General features: G+C 39.2%; 1 protein-coding gene across 1 annotated transcript in view; it reads right to left on the reverse strand.

The window, feature by feature from the left end:
* Positions 1-334: 334 nt before the first annotated feature.
* Positions 335-15,218, reverse strand: part of LOC135796888 (metabotropic glycine receptor) — a 66,730-nt gene continuing 51,846 nt past the window's right edge. Inside the window, exons 2-11 of the mRNA XM_065308993.1 lie at positions 14,224-14,407; positions 9,343-9,466; positions 8,686-8,829; positions 6,632-6,832; positions 5,580-5,648; positions 4,212-4,321; positions 3,812-4,026; positions 1,984-2,122; positions 1,814-1,919; positions 335-1,742 (exon numbers count right to left, since the gene is read on the reverse strand). Coding sequence (XP_065165065.1) covers positions 1,020-1,742; positions 1,814-1,919; positions 1,984-2,122; positions 3,812-4,026; positions 4,212-4,321; positions 5,580-5,648; positions 6,632-6,832; positions 8,686-8,829; positions 9,343-9,466; positions 14,224-14,407 — 2,015 coding nt within the window. The 3' untranslated portion in view covers positions 335-1,019. The remainder of the gene's footprint in view (positions 1,743-1,813; positions 1,920-1,983; positions 2,123-3,811; positions 4,027-4,211; positions 4,322-5,579; positions 5,649-6,631; positions 6,833-8,685; positions 8,830-9,342; positions 9,467-14,223; positions 14,408-15,218) is intronic.

Below are 15,218 nucleotides of genomic sequence, written 5' to 3' on the forward strand. Positions count from 1 at the left end.
GTGTTTGCAAAAGTTGATGAATACCTACCTACTGCCTACTCACATTAAACTAGCGACATCTTCTATTGTTATCGGCGGGAATTCGACATCGAAATTACATTCCGGTATTCTCTTTATACCTTTATCTGAGCCTGGTTTAATATGTTCAGTCAATGAAATATTGGACTGCGGACAACAATACCATTCCTACGCATTATATAAACGTGAGTTATGCGCGCATGCGTGCTGGACACGGTAGGCGGAGCAAATTTACACATTTTTCATTACTTACCTTTGTTTTTATGAATATTTCTGAAAATAATTATTGGATTGTTGTATAAAATAAGTAAAAATATTTTTTTAGAAAAATGATTTCAAATTTATTTAAATTTTTCCAACAACCGAATGTATAACATCTTAATACATGCTGAGCATTACTCAAAATAAATCCAAATTACATTCCCAATGACTTTAAGTTATCCCTTCGGCTTCTTAACAATGATAATACTCTTGAGCGCATTGCGCATGCGCAAACATAGTGCATCCAATGCGACGAATTTACACAATTACGTAGTGATAAAATCTTAGTCGTCTTAACACGTAATAGTTATCATTTTGTTTTTGGTTTTATCAATATTAGTTTTTATACAGCACTCCTGACGCAATCAATTTTATAATAATTTATGCAAATTGATAACGCCGTGCATGTTTTTAAAGTTTAAACGTTTTGTTAATTATACATTTACCATGTTTACACTTTTTGTAATCAGAGTTTATAATTATCGTAGTAATATGTACATATACACATTGATATCAATATTTTCATTTTCATTGTATGTGCACGATATGTCTAGCCTCTAGCCGGAAGTGTCAGTCGAATAGAAAAATCCAGAGTGAGTAAAAATGTCGCTCACGCTTGATTCCGTCGCGTATACGAATTAAGGCGGTCGACATGGGGCTCAAGTCAGTCGACGGCGTTAACTGGTACTAAAACTAACCTCAAATCAGCAAGTTACTTAGAAATAACTAACTTGCTGAATTTAAACGGTGACTTCTTCGGTAAATCGGCTCTTATCGTCTAGATTGATAACAATCGCATGCGTCCGCGCATGACCGGACTTCAACACGCGGCCATTTCGACTGCTGGATGGACTTTCGCTTGCGCTACTCACCGCTGCCACGTTCACAGTGGGCGGAGTCGATGATTGATCTTCTCGGCTACCCAATTCAATACTACCTTCCGTGGCTGATGTGGACTCTTCTTGGGAATCATCAGTGGTGGTTTTTATAGCTGTTGATTCACCATTTACATCCGCTTGAGCAAATGATACACTAGGTCGCTTTACTTTACCGGTAGATGGCGTTGTTGCAGATGTGGTGTCGCAACTTGTTTCTTCCTGAATACGCGTTGTGGACACTTTATCCTTGAGCATGTTTTTCGAGCCGCGTTTCGTCGCTTCCTGGTCATGATCGTGTTTGCATGCGGCGTTTTGCATCGCGGTTATTTTCGACGCTAGATGGCGGTTGCCAACGCGCATGTTTTTCTCTTTCAGGAGTTCTAGTTGTGTGTACAGACGCATGAATTCTTCCTGTACATCTGCTTCGGAGATTTTCGCGTATTCTAAACCGGCGACTGATGAGTTTGTGCTCGTGTATTGCGAGTTGCCTGAACGCACTTTACTGATGAACTTAGAAGCTTGCGGTTTTGACATCATACCGGAAGAATCTTCATTTTTATCGTGGCCTTTGAAGACCATATATGCCTAATTTAATAATAAATATGAATAATGATTAATTTTAGTGTTTTAAGAAGGAAAACAAGTTTAAATCTTACTTTACTCCCAAATATTAAACACAAAAGCAGCGTGACAGTGAGCTGCGTGTGACAGAAGAAAATGATGTAGAGAAGATCGGGATTAGCCGGCTTTTGAAGGAAGAGCCTGTAAAACCAATGATTTATGATGATTTTTGTTATGCGGCTCACATGCAGCATACCCAACTCACATCGAAATATTTAAGAAAACCGAAAGTAGAAATTCATTATAAATCGCCATGGATATGAAGCGGCTCTCGTTGAACTCCGAAGGCGCTTTCCGCACGACGATGCAGAGGCGAATTCCCCAAACAAGGAAAATCACTTCGACTGAAATCATACGAACAAAACCACACGCATATACATATAGTCGTACATTATTCGAGGCTTTGTACAACACCCCGCTGGGAACATGCAAAAGATTTTAACCGATCGTAATCATATTTTGCATTCTATTTAACATTATATGCAGAAATTTTCAAAAAATTTCGTGCCAATCGCAATAATTTTTCATTTACTTCAAAGTTAAACATTTTAAAGTGTAGATAAACTTGGGTAATGATAGCTGACGGAAAATAAAGAGAAAAAAGCATCTAACAGGTAAAATATAGCCTTTTAAAAGTTTGCAGAAGTTTGGAAGAAAGTTGCAAGCCTGCAAAGTAACTTTTCGACTCTTCGTATTCTTAGTTGGGTAGTAATAGAGTCGAAAATCATTATTTGCATTCTTTGGGTTTAATGAATTTTTCAAAATCCATAAAAATCACATGTTGTATTGGAATCGCTTTATCCTATTGTTTAAATATGGAACATTTTTCAGCGCTTTGAGTGTCATTCACAGACTACATAACAAAAAATTGCATTTATTGTGCTGCTGCATTGTGATATTTGTAGGAAGGTAAATTTGTCAGTCGTCGCTTTGAAAACATTTCCAATTAATAGCAGCTGCAATGAATAAAAACATAAAATGTCAGCGGCAAATACGCGCTTATCGCTTACAATGTGGCATTTGAATCGATTTATTTTATTTCGAATAATTAATTGACGAATTATTCGTGTTCTAACTGACATTTATGAAAAAATAATAAAATTTCAGCATAATTTTCTGCTAGAATAATATTGAGATGTACTTTTAATTGAATTACAGTCAATAAACTTCGAACGAGCGTATTTAGTTAAATAATTTGATTAAATCTTTTGTTAACTTTTAATCCCGAGCGAGTGTGAACGTAAGAATGGAAATTATTACTAGAATTGAACGCAGAGTCTAGAGGGAAGATGGTAAGCGTCTCAATTGTGGGCTAACGCGAGCAATTAAGAGCAGTTACTGCCAATTTTCGCCAAGGAGGCAAGGTAATGCAGTAAAACTCCGATTTACATTCATAATGAACACCGAAATCTTTTCCAACACGCTGGAAGTTATTGTTTAAATTATCTACTGAATTGCTACTCAAAACTTTTATAACTAAATTAAACACGTCAATAAAATTTCATTTTTAGTGGATATTTAATAGTATATTAAAAATTAAGTGGTAAAACGTGAGATTTAGTCACGAGATTGATTGAGAGGGAGCGTAGCGAGCGTTTAATCAATCAAGTGTTTAACAACGTTTAGCCACGTGATACTTAAGCTATTTTTTCTACTTCCACTCTATTTCCACGTTGATGTTTTTGTATTTTAACTTTTTTATTTTAAATCTTCAAAACTTGCTTCACTCGTGACTAAAACCCGTGACTAAAGTACTTAAGTCACGACCATGGCTATAGTACCACTTTTTATGTCTCAAAATCATGAAAAAACTGGCGTTTTAAAGGTGAAGGTAAAAAAAAGTAAAAAAGGAATTGTTTTATGGTTTTTAGGCGTAAAACTAGTTTTTTTTTCTTCTCAGCCCTGTGGCCCTTTAGTAACGCCACGGCTCTTAAGTGCATTCCATCATAAAAGATCACAGTAACGAGGAAGAAAAAAATAGAATGGAGGTAAAAAGCTTGGTTATAAAAACCTAGGACGAATGTGGCACTTACGCATGCTGAAGGAGTGATCCCACCAATCGGTGCGACACAGATACGCTTTCAGATCGTCGGCGGTGCGCCCGACGATGACGATCGGCGGTGCGACGAGCGTCCGAATGATGAGGAACACGGTGAAAATCGCCAGGATAATGCCCAGCCGCTTCAGCAGATTCATGTCGGTGATCTTGACGGCCTTCGCCGACCTCACGCGGAATATTACAGAAATCCTATGGATATTTATCATGTAAAAACACGAAGCAAAAAGTTTTTAAAGTAGAAAAACGTTTTCGCTGTGATTGCAGCTTTTAAAGTTTTATCTAGCGTATTGAAAGCATGGAGTAGTTGTAGTAACCATTGGTTAGGGCTATCAACATGAGAGTGCGAGTGCTTTGGTCGTTTGTGAGCTACTCACCGCCAGGTTTTCAGCATGAGTGCGCCGTAGGTTAGCGAAAAGCCGATCTCGCGCAACCAGACGCGCGCCGTGCACGTGTACACGCTCGGGCGCGGATACATTACCAAAGTCTGCAACACAAAATGCACCAATCAACACCAAACACAATGCGCGCAGCGTGGAACATGAAACTGAAATGACGATGGCGAACAATGAGGAAACACGGATGCTCATGTTGGCAGCGGTAATGAAAACGCAATGAAAACATCAGGCCAATCAGCTTCAGCTGTTTTCCAACAGACAATCCGAGAAGAATGTCGTGTCGTATCGATAAATTTTCCGCTTGATGGCCGAGTTTAGCAACATGACAAAGAAACCTTTTTCTCTCTCCGCTGGCAAGCAAGCGAAATGAATCAATTGTAAATTTGCTCAGTAAATTCGTTTGCCGCGCCGAAGGTCTATAAAGTTTCGGTCGGTTGCCTTCGGCGATAGAGAAGTATGAGTTTCCTTGATTGCTTTTTCTTTTCCAGAGAAGGAAAAAAAATGCTGCGCTCGGCGTTTATTTAATTATTACCACAATGTCGCACATTAAAAAGTGCAGAAAACGCAGAAAGTTGATATTTCAAAAGGTGGTTAAAAGTTTCGATCGGTAATTTGCAGCCGTAAACGTTAAATTGTTAACAAAAGCGATCAAACGGGCGAATGCGCCGAACTAATTTATCACGCCCGCGGGCCGGTTCGCCGTGTATTAATTAAAGAGTGAGTGGGCGATGTAAATGTTGGACGCTTCGGAGTTTGGGGTTATCTTGATTTGTGTTTGTTAGCGGCGCGGCGCGAAGCTTTAATCAAGCGTGATGGCGGCTAAACGCTATTACTTATGTCAGACTAGCCCACCAGCCCGAAACCGAACTATTTGCGCTTGTTTTCGAATTAATATGCGTCTAACCAATGATCAAATTTCGCAACTTTCCGAATTCCGGCGATAAATTAAAATTTACTTCCCGAAATGCGCAGAAAAACAGTCTGTGAGCAAATATTTTAACATTAGAGTGTTTAAGGAAGGAATGGCAGACAAAACGTCGGCGAGGAACAAAGATTATAAGACATAACATTAATCCGTTTGAGTTTTGCGCCGAGTAAGACCCGGGATTCCGCGCGCGTTTCCAGTAAATTCGCTGCTAGTTAAGAACGCTGCTTTTAGTTTTTAGTGCGAAATTTTTGGTATTAACGCGCAGAGTCGCAGAAAAGCTCGCGGAGCTTTGGAAATCTCGATTCGCTCGAATCCCCACAAAATCCCTACGGAATTTTACAGTCTCCTATATTTTAATTATTAAAACACAAATAATTTACAAAAAACATTTTTTTAATGCGCATGCGCAACATACTTACAGTACTATATATAAAAAACGCTCCCAATGTAATAACTCGTAGTAGAACAGGACTAGCAGCTCTAACAACCTGAAAATAAATAAAAATTATGAAAATTTTCACGAAATTTTATGCATTTTATGCATAAGTTTTCGGCGTGTATTAAGGGACTAATTGTGCCGTCAGCGTTTAATTAGAATGCACGAGGCGGCTGCCATAGATTGTTATTAATTTTATTTGCCATATCGGCACTGGCAGACGCGCGCAGAGACGAACACCGCCATAAATTTAATTAACACTCGGCATATTTTCGTCTATATAACACCGCGAACAACGCTTCAGTCAGTTGCACTCGCGTTGTAAATTTTAATGATTTCATTCAGAGTTTTGCACCGCTCATCACAATATACGCACTCTAATGATAGTTGGCGTTGGCGGAATATTCATTAGCGTTGAATATTTAAACGGCGCGCGCACAAGTTTCATAAATATAACTTGTCAGCATATTAATTTCAGCGTTTTTATTGATTTAATAAAATAATAAAACGCGTATTTTCAATTAAATATATTCAAAGTTAACGCGTTGGTTATTTAGTTGGTTATTTTTTTTTTCTTCTAATTTTTTGCGATGAGGAAAAGTTTCGAGCGCACACGAGCGTTCAAGCGTAAAAATGAAAAATGAAGTCATAACTTTTAATATTTAATTTTAATACTTGCAGCGAGCTTGCCCGCATCGCAAACCCTTTGGAGATGTGCGCTCACTCATCATCTCTGGCGTTGAACATTAAATACAAACGTATTTAACGTCATCGCAAAGCTTTAGAGCTTTCGTTAACATTTCCTCAAGGAACACAAAAAAATAAATATTATATTTTTAAAAATTTTATGTGGAAAACAATTTTTTGCGCGTTTCTCGGTGTGAAATTGTTAAATATGCTTAGAATTTGCATATGCAGATTGTAAGCGCCATGGCACGCACGAAGAAGTTCCTATTAAACGTCTTATAACAAGACGAGTTCCCAGATCTACCAGGATGACGAAGTGAAGCGATGCATGATCGTTCGCTTGCTCACCTTGACGTTGCCGTACTTCCAGGTGAAAATCACGACCACCGGCAGGCAGCAGATTATCACGCACGAAAGCACCAGTATGGCGGTGCGCATCACCCAGTTGAGGGAAACGACGCACGGCCGATCATCCTCGCACTGCTCACAACCCTCCGGACACTGCAGACATTCGAAGAGGTCCGCCGTCGAGTAGTGGTTCGTCTGCCCCTGCGAACAACAATATTATGCTTCACAAACGCCCAAGATCAATAACGCTAAAGAAAATAGCACATTCGCGCGCCGAAAAGGAAATATTGACGCTTTCAATCGTTTTCATGTTTTATGCAAATCGTGAATCTGTCTTTTCCGCTTCCGTGCGTCCATCAATTTCGTCTTACTGGTTGCAGCAGCAAAAAACTCGCGAACAATTCAAATTTGATGTTTGACACGGATGTTACTCGTCTACACACATCACACACCCTCTGAAAAAACCTTTTTACTGAACTAGAATATAACGAGAGAAGTTTTGCTGATTTAGCGCGAATAAAATGCAGAAATTTTTGGAAAACACGTTTTCAATCCGAAAATATACCAGTGTAATATTTTAGACTTAGGATAATATACGAAATTACAATTTTGATGTTATTAAAATGTTTGTTAATTACGTTTGTGAATGATATTTGAATATTTTGCATTTTGTATTAAATTTGTTTGCCCGCGCGTAATTTCGGCATCAAAGCAAGATGTAAATATAGAAACACAGTCGCACTTGAATTGTGTACCAATTATTTTGCAAATACCCTAAATTACAGGTAAATAAATGAGAGTTTAACAAGCGAAATCTACCAAATTCACCCATATTATATTTATTTTCATTCATATTTCAGGCGAAAAGGAAAGTTATATCAAAATATGCAAATAAACATCTAAATATAACTCAAAATTTATTATTTTTTGCATTAAGAATCAATTAAAGTATTAATTTCAACTCGTTGTATTCTTAGTTTTACTTTGTGTGTTTGTTTATATAATTTAAATATAATTCTATATTTTGAGGTTAGATGGCGATCGGATGCAGTTTTGGCATAAAATCCTATGTGTACCGGTGCTGAATACTAGTTTGATTGTGGTGAAAGGCATGCTTGTCATCAGCCTTGCGCGCATTGGCTTATATGGAGTAACGCATGTCCTTGAGCGCAACATGCGCTGAATACACTAGTAACTTTATGAGCCGTAAGATGTCGCTAGTATGCACTTATTTGCTTTAAACTCCAAGCAAACGCTGTGTGAACGTTGTTTCTATGTATCAGTGAGTGTGCCCGGCGTTGAATGCATACCTGCGCGAAATCACGCGATACGCGCACAAAAAACATAAACAAACAAAACACAATATGAAATCTTGCATTTTGCACGTATTCCGAATACCTATGCGAATACAACAAAACTCTTTATTGCGTAATATACTAAAATTATTACTAACTAAAAATATTTCTGAGATAATTAAATCAAGAGATTTATTATTTCAGTGTTGTGCTTTATTGCATGTGAACCGTAAAACATCCTCGCTGCGCTGCGGAGTATGATACATAACACTATCACGTGCGGTTCCTTCTCGTCGTGGACCAGCTGGGGGTGCGGGATGACCCCAAGTTTAGGTTTATTCCAGACATAAAACGTGCTCCGGATGAGACGGGCGCGGTTTGCGGTGCAGGCAATAACCGCCGTAATACCGCACCGGACGCCAGAAAAAAGATGAACTTACTCCGGTGGAATCCTGAATGTCCAGGAGGCCAGGAGCTTAGAATTTAGAAATAGCGGGCCGGCGCGCAGAGTAAGATATGAAATGGTTAATTGCATTTTGTCGGATTTATGTGTGTGCAAGAGTAGAAACTTGCAGGATGTGCAAGCGTTACCGGAGTCACAGACAATGTGATTAAGGTGAAGGCGATAAATTTCGACGTTTGCAGTCGTTACGACTTGACACACAATGGTATATTGACTCTACTCGTATAACACCGGAACTAGTCGTAAAATATTAATAAAACTTTGAATTTTTGAATTTTAAATAATTTTTCACTTACGAGCATGTATTTTTCATATTCCTCTTCAAGTAGTGTGCCATTATAATAACGCCGCTCGGCTGTGGTATCCGGAAAGTAGTATCCTTTCTTGCAGACACATTTGTAACTGCCGCGCCGGAAACCCAGCCCTGCGAGCGGCACGCACTGCAAAACAATAAAAAATCAACTAGGGCTCAGCCATACAAAGCGATAAGATGCATGCGGGGTCGTAAAATAAAAAATATAATAAAAAAATGTTGCGGTGGCATAACATACGCAATAAGATTATGTAAACTGAAGGCTTGAACATCTCCAAAGGATAATAGAGGTCAGGAAATTGAAGGCAAGGGCGCGAATCAGGAAATCACTTTGCCGTTTTCCATCTACATTATTTCAGAAAGGGTTTTAGGTTTTAGGTTTTCGTTCATCCTGTAACGACGAGTGATTTGCGTCCTAATGATGTCTACGCATGTGCAGGAAATAGAATGTCAAGATGTTGGGACTTTCGATTAAATAATAGAAAATGTTGTTCTTACACTTACACTGATTCTAAATGTAAATAGAGTAATGCAAGTTGAAAAAACAAGCTAAGTGCAGTGAGTACTCGGGAGAGGATAAGCGGATATGGTAAAATGGCGAAAGCGCACGTGAATAAAACCACTGCCAAGGTATATGTACCTCGGTCGTTCGCTTCTTGCACTTATCCGACGAGGCAAAGATGTTCAACTGAGTGCTGTCCGCTGGCAGCGGGCACTGGTCGATATCCACCCTTCGTAGATCCACGTCTATTCCACTTGTACCTCTGTAAAAATCACCAAAAACAAAAAAATCAATATTTTATTACATAACCACGCATTTCTTCTCACATATTGCAAGGCGGGGCAATAAACTTCCGTTTTAATTTTCCATATCAATTGATATTTATTCTTTTTGTGCACGTTCGTGGAAAAACAAAAAAGTTGTGTGAAAGAGTGCAGAACGTCGATAGCGATTAGGTAATAGTCGATTTATCAATAAAGTTACCATTTAGTTTCTCAAAAGTTGGCGGCGATTAGATAAGCATTAGTTAAGAGCCCAGAGCGGCACGTTTTAGGTTTCTGTGATATAAACATTTAGTATCTAAGGGTGCTTTTAGGATACGCCTGAATATTGTACATAATCTAAAACCCATTACCCTAAACTCCATTTTTTGGTCATAGTGATAAAACTAAACGGCCTAATAACCCAATAGAAAATGAATTTATTACAGAAACTAAAAAATAATGTTAGCCGAAATTTGATTTGACTTATTCTGTTGAACTGAAGCAAATAATTGAAGTTTAAATTAAATTAACGAAATCTACGCGTCGGCCACATTGCCAACAACCCTTGACCAGTGCGTGAGAGCAAATTGGACTGTTTCACAATTGAATTTGGCTGTTATTTATCCCTGCTGTTTGTTTCCGAGTTAATTCGAACGCGTCGGATCGTTGAAAAATGTTTAATTTCTTGATTTTCTACTGAAATCTACTCGGCAAACGACGGATGCTGTCAGCTAAACGGACACAGCCGTTGCCGGAACACCGAATGGACGCGCAAAACACTACAGGATTTAATGAAACGTCAGTTTCAACCGGGAGCGGTTGAAAAATAAATTAAATCGAAAATATAAACGCACTACTTGATCAAATTGTGTCAATAAAACGTATTGTGATATTTTAAATGTAAATAACTTATTCAGCGCACCAGCCAACAGCTCCCTGTCCGGCATTTTTCAGTTTGCTGCAGTTGAATAGTAAATGTTGAATGTGCTGAATGTCGAACACGCTGAATAGCAAAGAGCTCTCGAGGACACGCTCCGCAGCGCCATCTACGACGTCATCTACACCTACGAGAGCGTTTTGCTTCACGCTTGAATGTGCAATCGAGGCTGGCGCACGCTGGAATAACATGTAGCCGTTGAAATGCGTATAAATTTTCCAATTTATCAGCATTTACGTCCGCTGGGCGTTAAGTGCGCGGCTCGCGCGAGCTGAAAAATCGCATGTATACCACCCGCGTCACAGCAATGGCGTCGCGCGTGGAAAGTCTTTCGAAATCTCTCGCCTTGCACATGACACCTCGCAAATAAATTTATTCGTTGCGCGCGCGACAACGTTTTTTGCGTGTTTCTCAACTACTACTTTACTTGTAACGTCAACAAGGTTATTTACACGTCTTCTAACCTTAAAAATATTTTGTTTTAGGTTATGTTGGATTAGCTATTTGTTCATGGTAAAAATATAACACTCGTTAAATCAGAATGATGAAAGTAAATCAGGTTTGCAGCAAATGATCAAAATTTTATTTCTATAGTTGATAACAACTTGGTTCAATTTCCGCATCCGCTTTCCGCACGCGCGCGGTGGTAGGTAATGAAATTCCGGGATTCGGCGGCGGGATTCGTTTTAACACGGCAGGCGCTCATCGGGCGAGTTTATTTCCGCGCGCGCTCATATTAGATATAAATCATTCGCATATATGAAATTGCACGGTGCGGACGCGGCGCGTAACAAATGTAACTCGCCAACTTCGCAATTGAAAGGCGTAACTTTTGCGTGAATGAAAGTTATCCAATAACGATAACGGCGCTTCGACACCGACATCGACGCCCTGGGTTATTAGTGGGAATATTCCGATTTGAACTCGATTTCATCAGCTCATTGTTTTTGTAACAATAAATCGGGGATTTTTATTGTATTTTTTAATAAAAATTCATTTTCTCGCAGTATTCTAGCGGGAATAATTGTGTGTTGAAATAATAAAAGAAAAAAAATTTGCACGTGAGAATAAATGATGTCAATTACGAGTATACTAATGAAACGTTTTGTGTAACATTTATAGCTGCTAGTTAAGATACAAATGACTATACTTAAGTAATTTAATTTAATTGTGCGTTATGCTTAGCGATTTTTGAGCACTTGGTTTAAAAGCGTCATAATTTGTTAGAATGTTAAAATGTTAAAATGTTTAAATGATGATTTACGATGACGCAGCTGGAAATGTAAATTTAGGTGAGAGCATAAAGCGGGTACTTGTTGAAACGAAAATCGCTGTAAATCTTTGCGCAAACTTTGCGCTGCGCGCTCGCGGTCTGTATTGAGATTAATGTTTATTAAGCTTTCACTCCGAAAGTCGACTTTTAGCACAGCGTACACCAACATAGACACATTTCGACTCCACTTCCAATATCCCGAATTATTGGAAGCTTTGCCAGCGACCTTTAAGTCCAAATGCCAAAGACTAATGATTTATCGACTACTGCATTACACCAATATATTTTTTAGGTTTTTAAAATGAAAAATAAAAAGTTTTATACTCGGAAAGATATAAAGTGAAGGCGCCGGGCATCAGCCGGTTGAAACGCAATGTTAATTAGAGACGATTCCGACGCTCGAGACAAGAGCCAAATTTAAATAAGCTCAACACTCACTCGAAAGTGTTATGTTCAGTTGAAGTTGCAAGTTGCAAGTTGCAACTTGCCGACCGCAGCTGTACGAATATTTATATTCAAATATGCATTTTCAGTGCTAGTGGAGGCGCCGGGCAACACATTATATCAACCCTAACGTAATGTTGCAGCACAACAAGCGCTCATGTTGTTTGCTAGCATTTTACATTTTAATACTGTGCGAATTGTTATTTTTGTGAGATAACTCACAATACAATCCGAAAATCCCCACCACATTCCAATAAAAACGGGCTGAACGTACGTTGCAGTTGGGCGGAAAACTGGAGTTAGTATTCATGCATAAAATTCCCAGTGCGCGTATATGGCTGATCCTGATCCTTATCCTGGCGAGTAAGATTAGGTGCATGTGCATCGGGAGGACATTGCGGCGCTTTGTGTGCAGAACGAGCTTACGATTAGATCTCGTCCGGCGATTTATTTCTTTTGTGCCCGGCAGAAAGGAACACGCTTTGTTTCCGTACTGGAATTCGCTTTTATTTTATAACTAAATTACCTTTTGGAGTGTTGCACATTTTTTTGTTTGTTTATGTCAATCATGGAAGGATTTATCTAAGGAAAAGGGCCAGACAACCAGAAATATTTAACATGGTGTCGAATGTTTGCGGATTACTTTTTTGACAAGGGTTCACCCTTCAATTCCTTCATAAATACATAAATATACAAGTTTTACGTAAAATTACGTGTTTACTGAAAAAGTGTGGGAATTTGTGTAATGGGTAAAAAATACACTTGAGAGAGTTGTTTTAAAAATCTTTCCAATAAATACACAAAGGTTTGGCGCAGAAGAAGCGTCGAATCCGATTCGGTGAATCAATTTGTCTGACCAAAGAAATCGGGTAACGCGCGCCGGAAATGCAAATGAAACGAAAGCGAGAAAAACAATTTAATTTTCAGTCGGATTCGGCGAGGAATTCAATTAGAACGAAGAGGGCACATTAACGCCGCGAGAGTGCTTTCTATTGATTCGGTACCGAAGCGCATGGGACGCAGATTTGGACCCATCCGGCACCGCATCGATAATTGCAAACAATAAAAGCACATCAAGGTTACTTATATGCTCCCAGAAAACTAAAAATAAAATAAAACTACTCGTTTAAAGTTGATTCAACTGAAATGACTTCAAATTGATGATGTGAATGTAAACATGTGACAATATGTTGAAAGTTTGAGCTTGCAGAGAGTTAATGAGAAAAGTATTTAATGTGCGGTATACATTCGGTTAGATTTGGCTGCGTCCTGAAACGATTAAGATGCTATCCACGAGCGGAACGACGTCGGGGCCATTCGCGAACGCAATTTCGAAGGTGGTTGTGGCGGTTAATGGCGTCGAAAACGATATTATATTCCGGCGGAATACGCGCGCGGCCAAAACCTCGATTGCGGCATTATTTCAATCGCAATTTTAACCCGAACGCAATTACATGTCCGGGCCAGCGCAAACAGTTTGGCCAAAAAGCGAGCGCCGGAAGCCGGCACACCGGGGCGAAAGCAATATAAGTTTGACTAGACGTGTGGGAAAAGAAGACGCGAAATAATAAATTCCTGCGTTATCTACTTTTTATTTTATTGCCGCATAAAATGTAACTTTTTGACTTTTTCTATGATGCACGGCGAACGTTCTCAACCCGAGCGGTGGGAATACATTAATATTTATTTAAAAAATACATAAAACATGCTGTTTTATACTTGTATGTACTTGAATGGACGCTTAAAGTGAAATAAAATTAGTTTTAGGTTAAATTTCCTACGCGCGGTTGACGCATGCGCAGAATAAGCACTGGGCGGAGCAAATTTCACATTTTTGTTTCAAATGTACAAAAAAAATCATATTTATAATAAAAATATTGTGGTTTTACGTGTTGTGTGAGTAAACAAAGCAGAGAAAATAAATAAAAGATGAAAAATGAGCGCAACCACGAGAATTGTAAGCCATGCGCTCGAGAAAAATGACCATCCTTTTCTCTGCGCATCGCTCATCATCATTCCGAGCGTTCTGCTTTATGACGAATTCCCGGCAAAAAATTTAATGAACTCATTTTATGTGCGCACACCGCCTGCGTATGACTTACTTGAAAAAGTAGGTGCTGTTGTTGAAGCCAAAGAACGGCACCGTGTAGGTGAGCATCCAGATGTTGCCGCCGCCACAATCATAATACGGCTTCGACCATTTTCCGTCCTCGTAGCGAACTGAGAGGATTTCGTCGGGGACACGCTCCGAGTGCGCCGAATCATTGTGCGTGTACGTGTTGTAGCCTGCAAACAGAGGATTACCGATTGAGGACTCAAATTTAATCATTATTACTATATAATACCTGAGTAAGTATATACAATACCCTTGAAAACAAAAAAGGTAAAAATCTTTGAATTTCAAGGGAAATATTTGTGTTTTGTGAATTTAAGCTCCGCCCATAAAGTAGGCGGAGCAAAATTATATGTTTTTGACGTTTTCCGGGTGGGTTTTAATTAATTTTAGTTTGTTTTCGCTGAAATTTGCTAAATGGACCCAATCACGTTGATTTTCGAGGATCAGTTGCAGCTGAGCAAACATTTGTCGAATATCCGCACCTAAGGCGAGAGCGTGAGCTTTTCAGAATTTCGTGGCAACGATCATGAGATGCTATCGGACGCAGCCTCGTCCTGATTGTCGCCTACAATCAGCGCCGATTGCTATCAATAAAGGAAGGCCAGCTTGCTACGCTTCATTAGCAATCACTCGTTAGCAATGCACACCTGCACAAAGTCCAATCAATTTTGTCAATCTCATCACTCAATCAAGACATTTTTATTACCGAGTGCTTTTTTTACGTCTAAAGTGAAAGATAAACTCCGGCAGACGTAGACAAATGACAAATGTACCAACATGCATTCGGAGTGAGTGCAATAAAATTTTTGCGCTCGACGTTTAGTGAGAAATCCCCTAAAACAGACCCGAGGGCAGCTTTTTCACGTTTATTTCATTTTTTTACGGCGGCATTGCGCCGTACACACATGATGTGCTTAAAAAAATGTTCGAGAGGAGCGCTTTTTATATTTTAGTGGTGCGCACATGTCGACGCAGACAGCT

This window comes from Atheta coriaria, unplaced genomic scaffold (assembly GCF_025399875.1).
Source record: "Atheta coriaria isolate IRGN ID8LTWV9N9 unplaced genomic scaffold, Caltech_Dcor_3.1 hic_scaffold_8_pilon, whole genome shotgun sequence".
Taxonomy (NCBI): domain Eukaryota; kingdom Metazoa; phylum Arthropoda; class Insecta; order Coleoptera; family Staphylinidae; genus Dalotia; species Dalotia coriaria.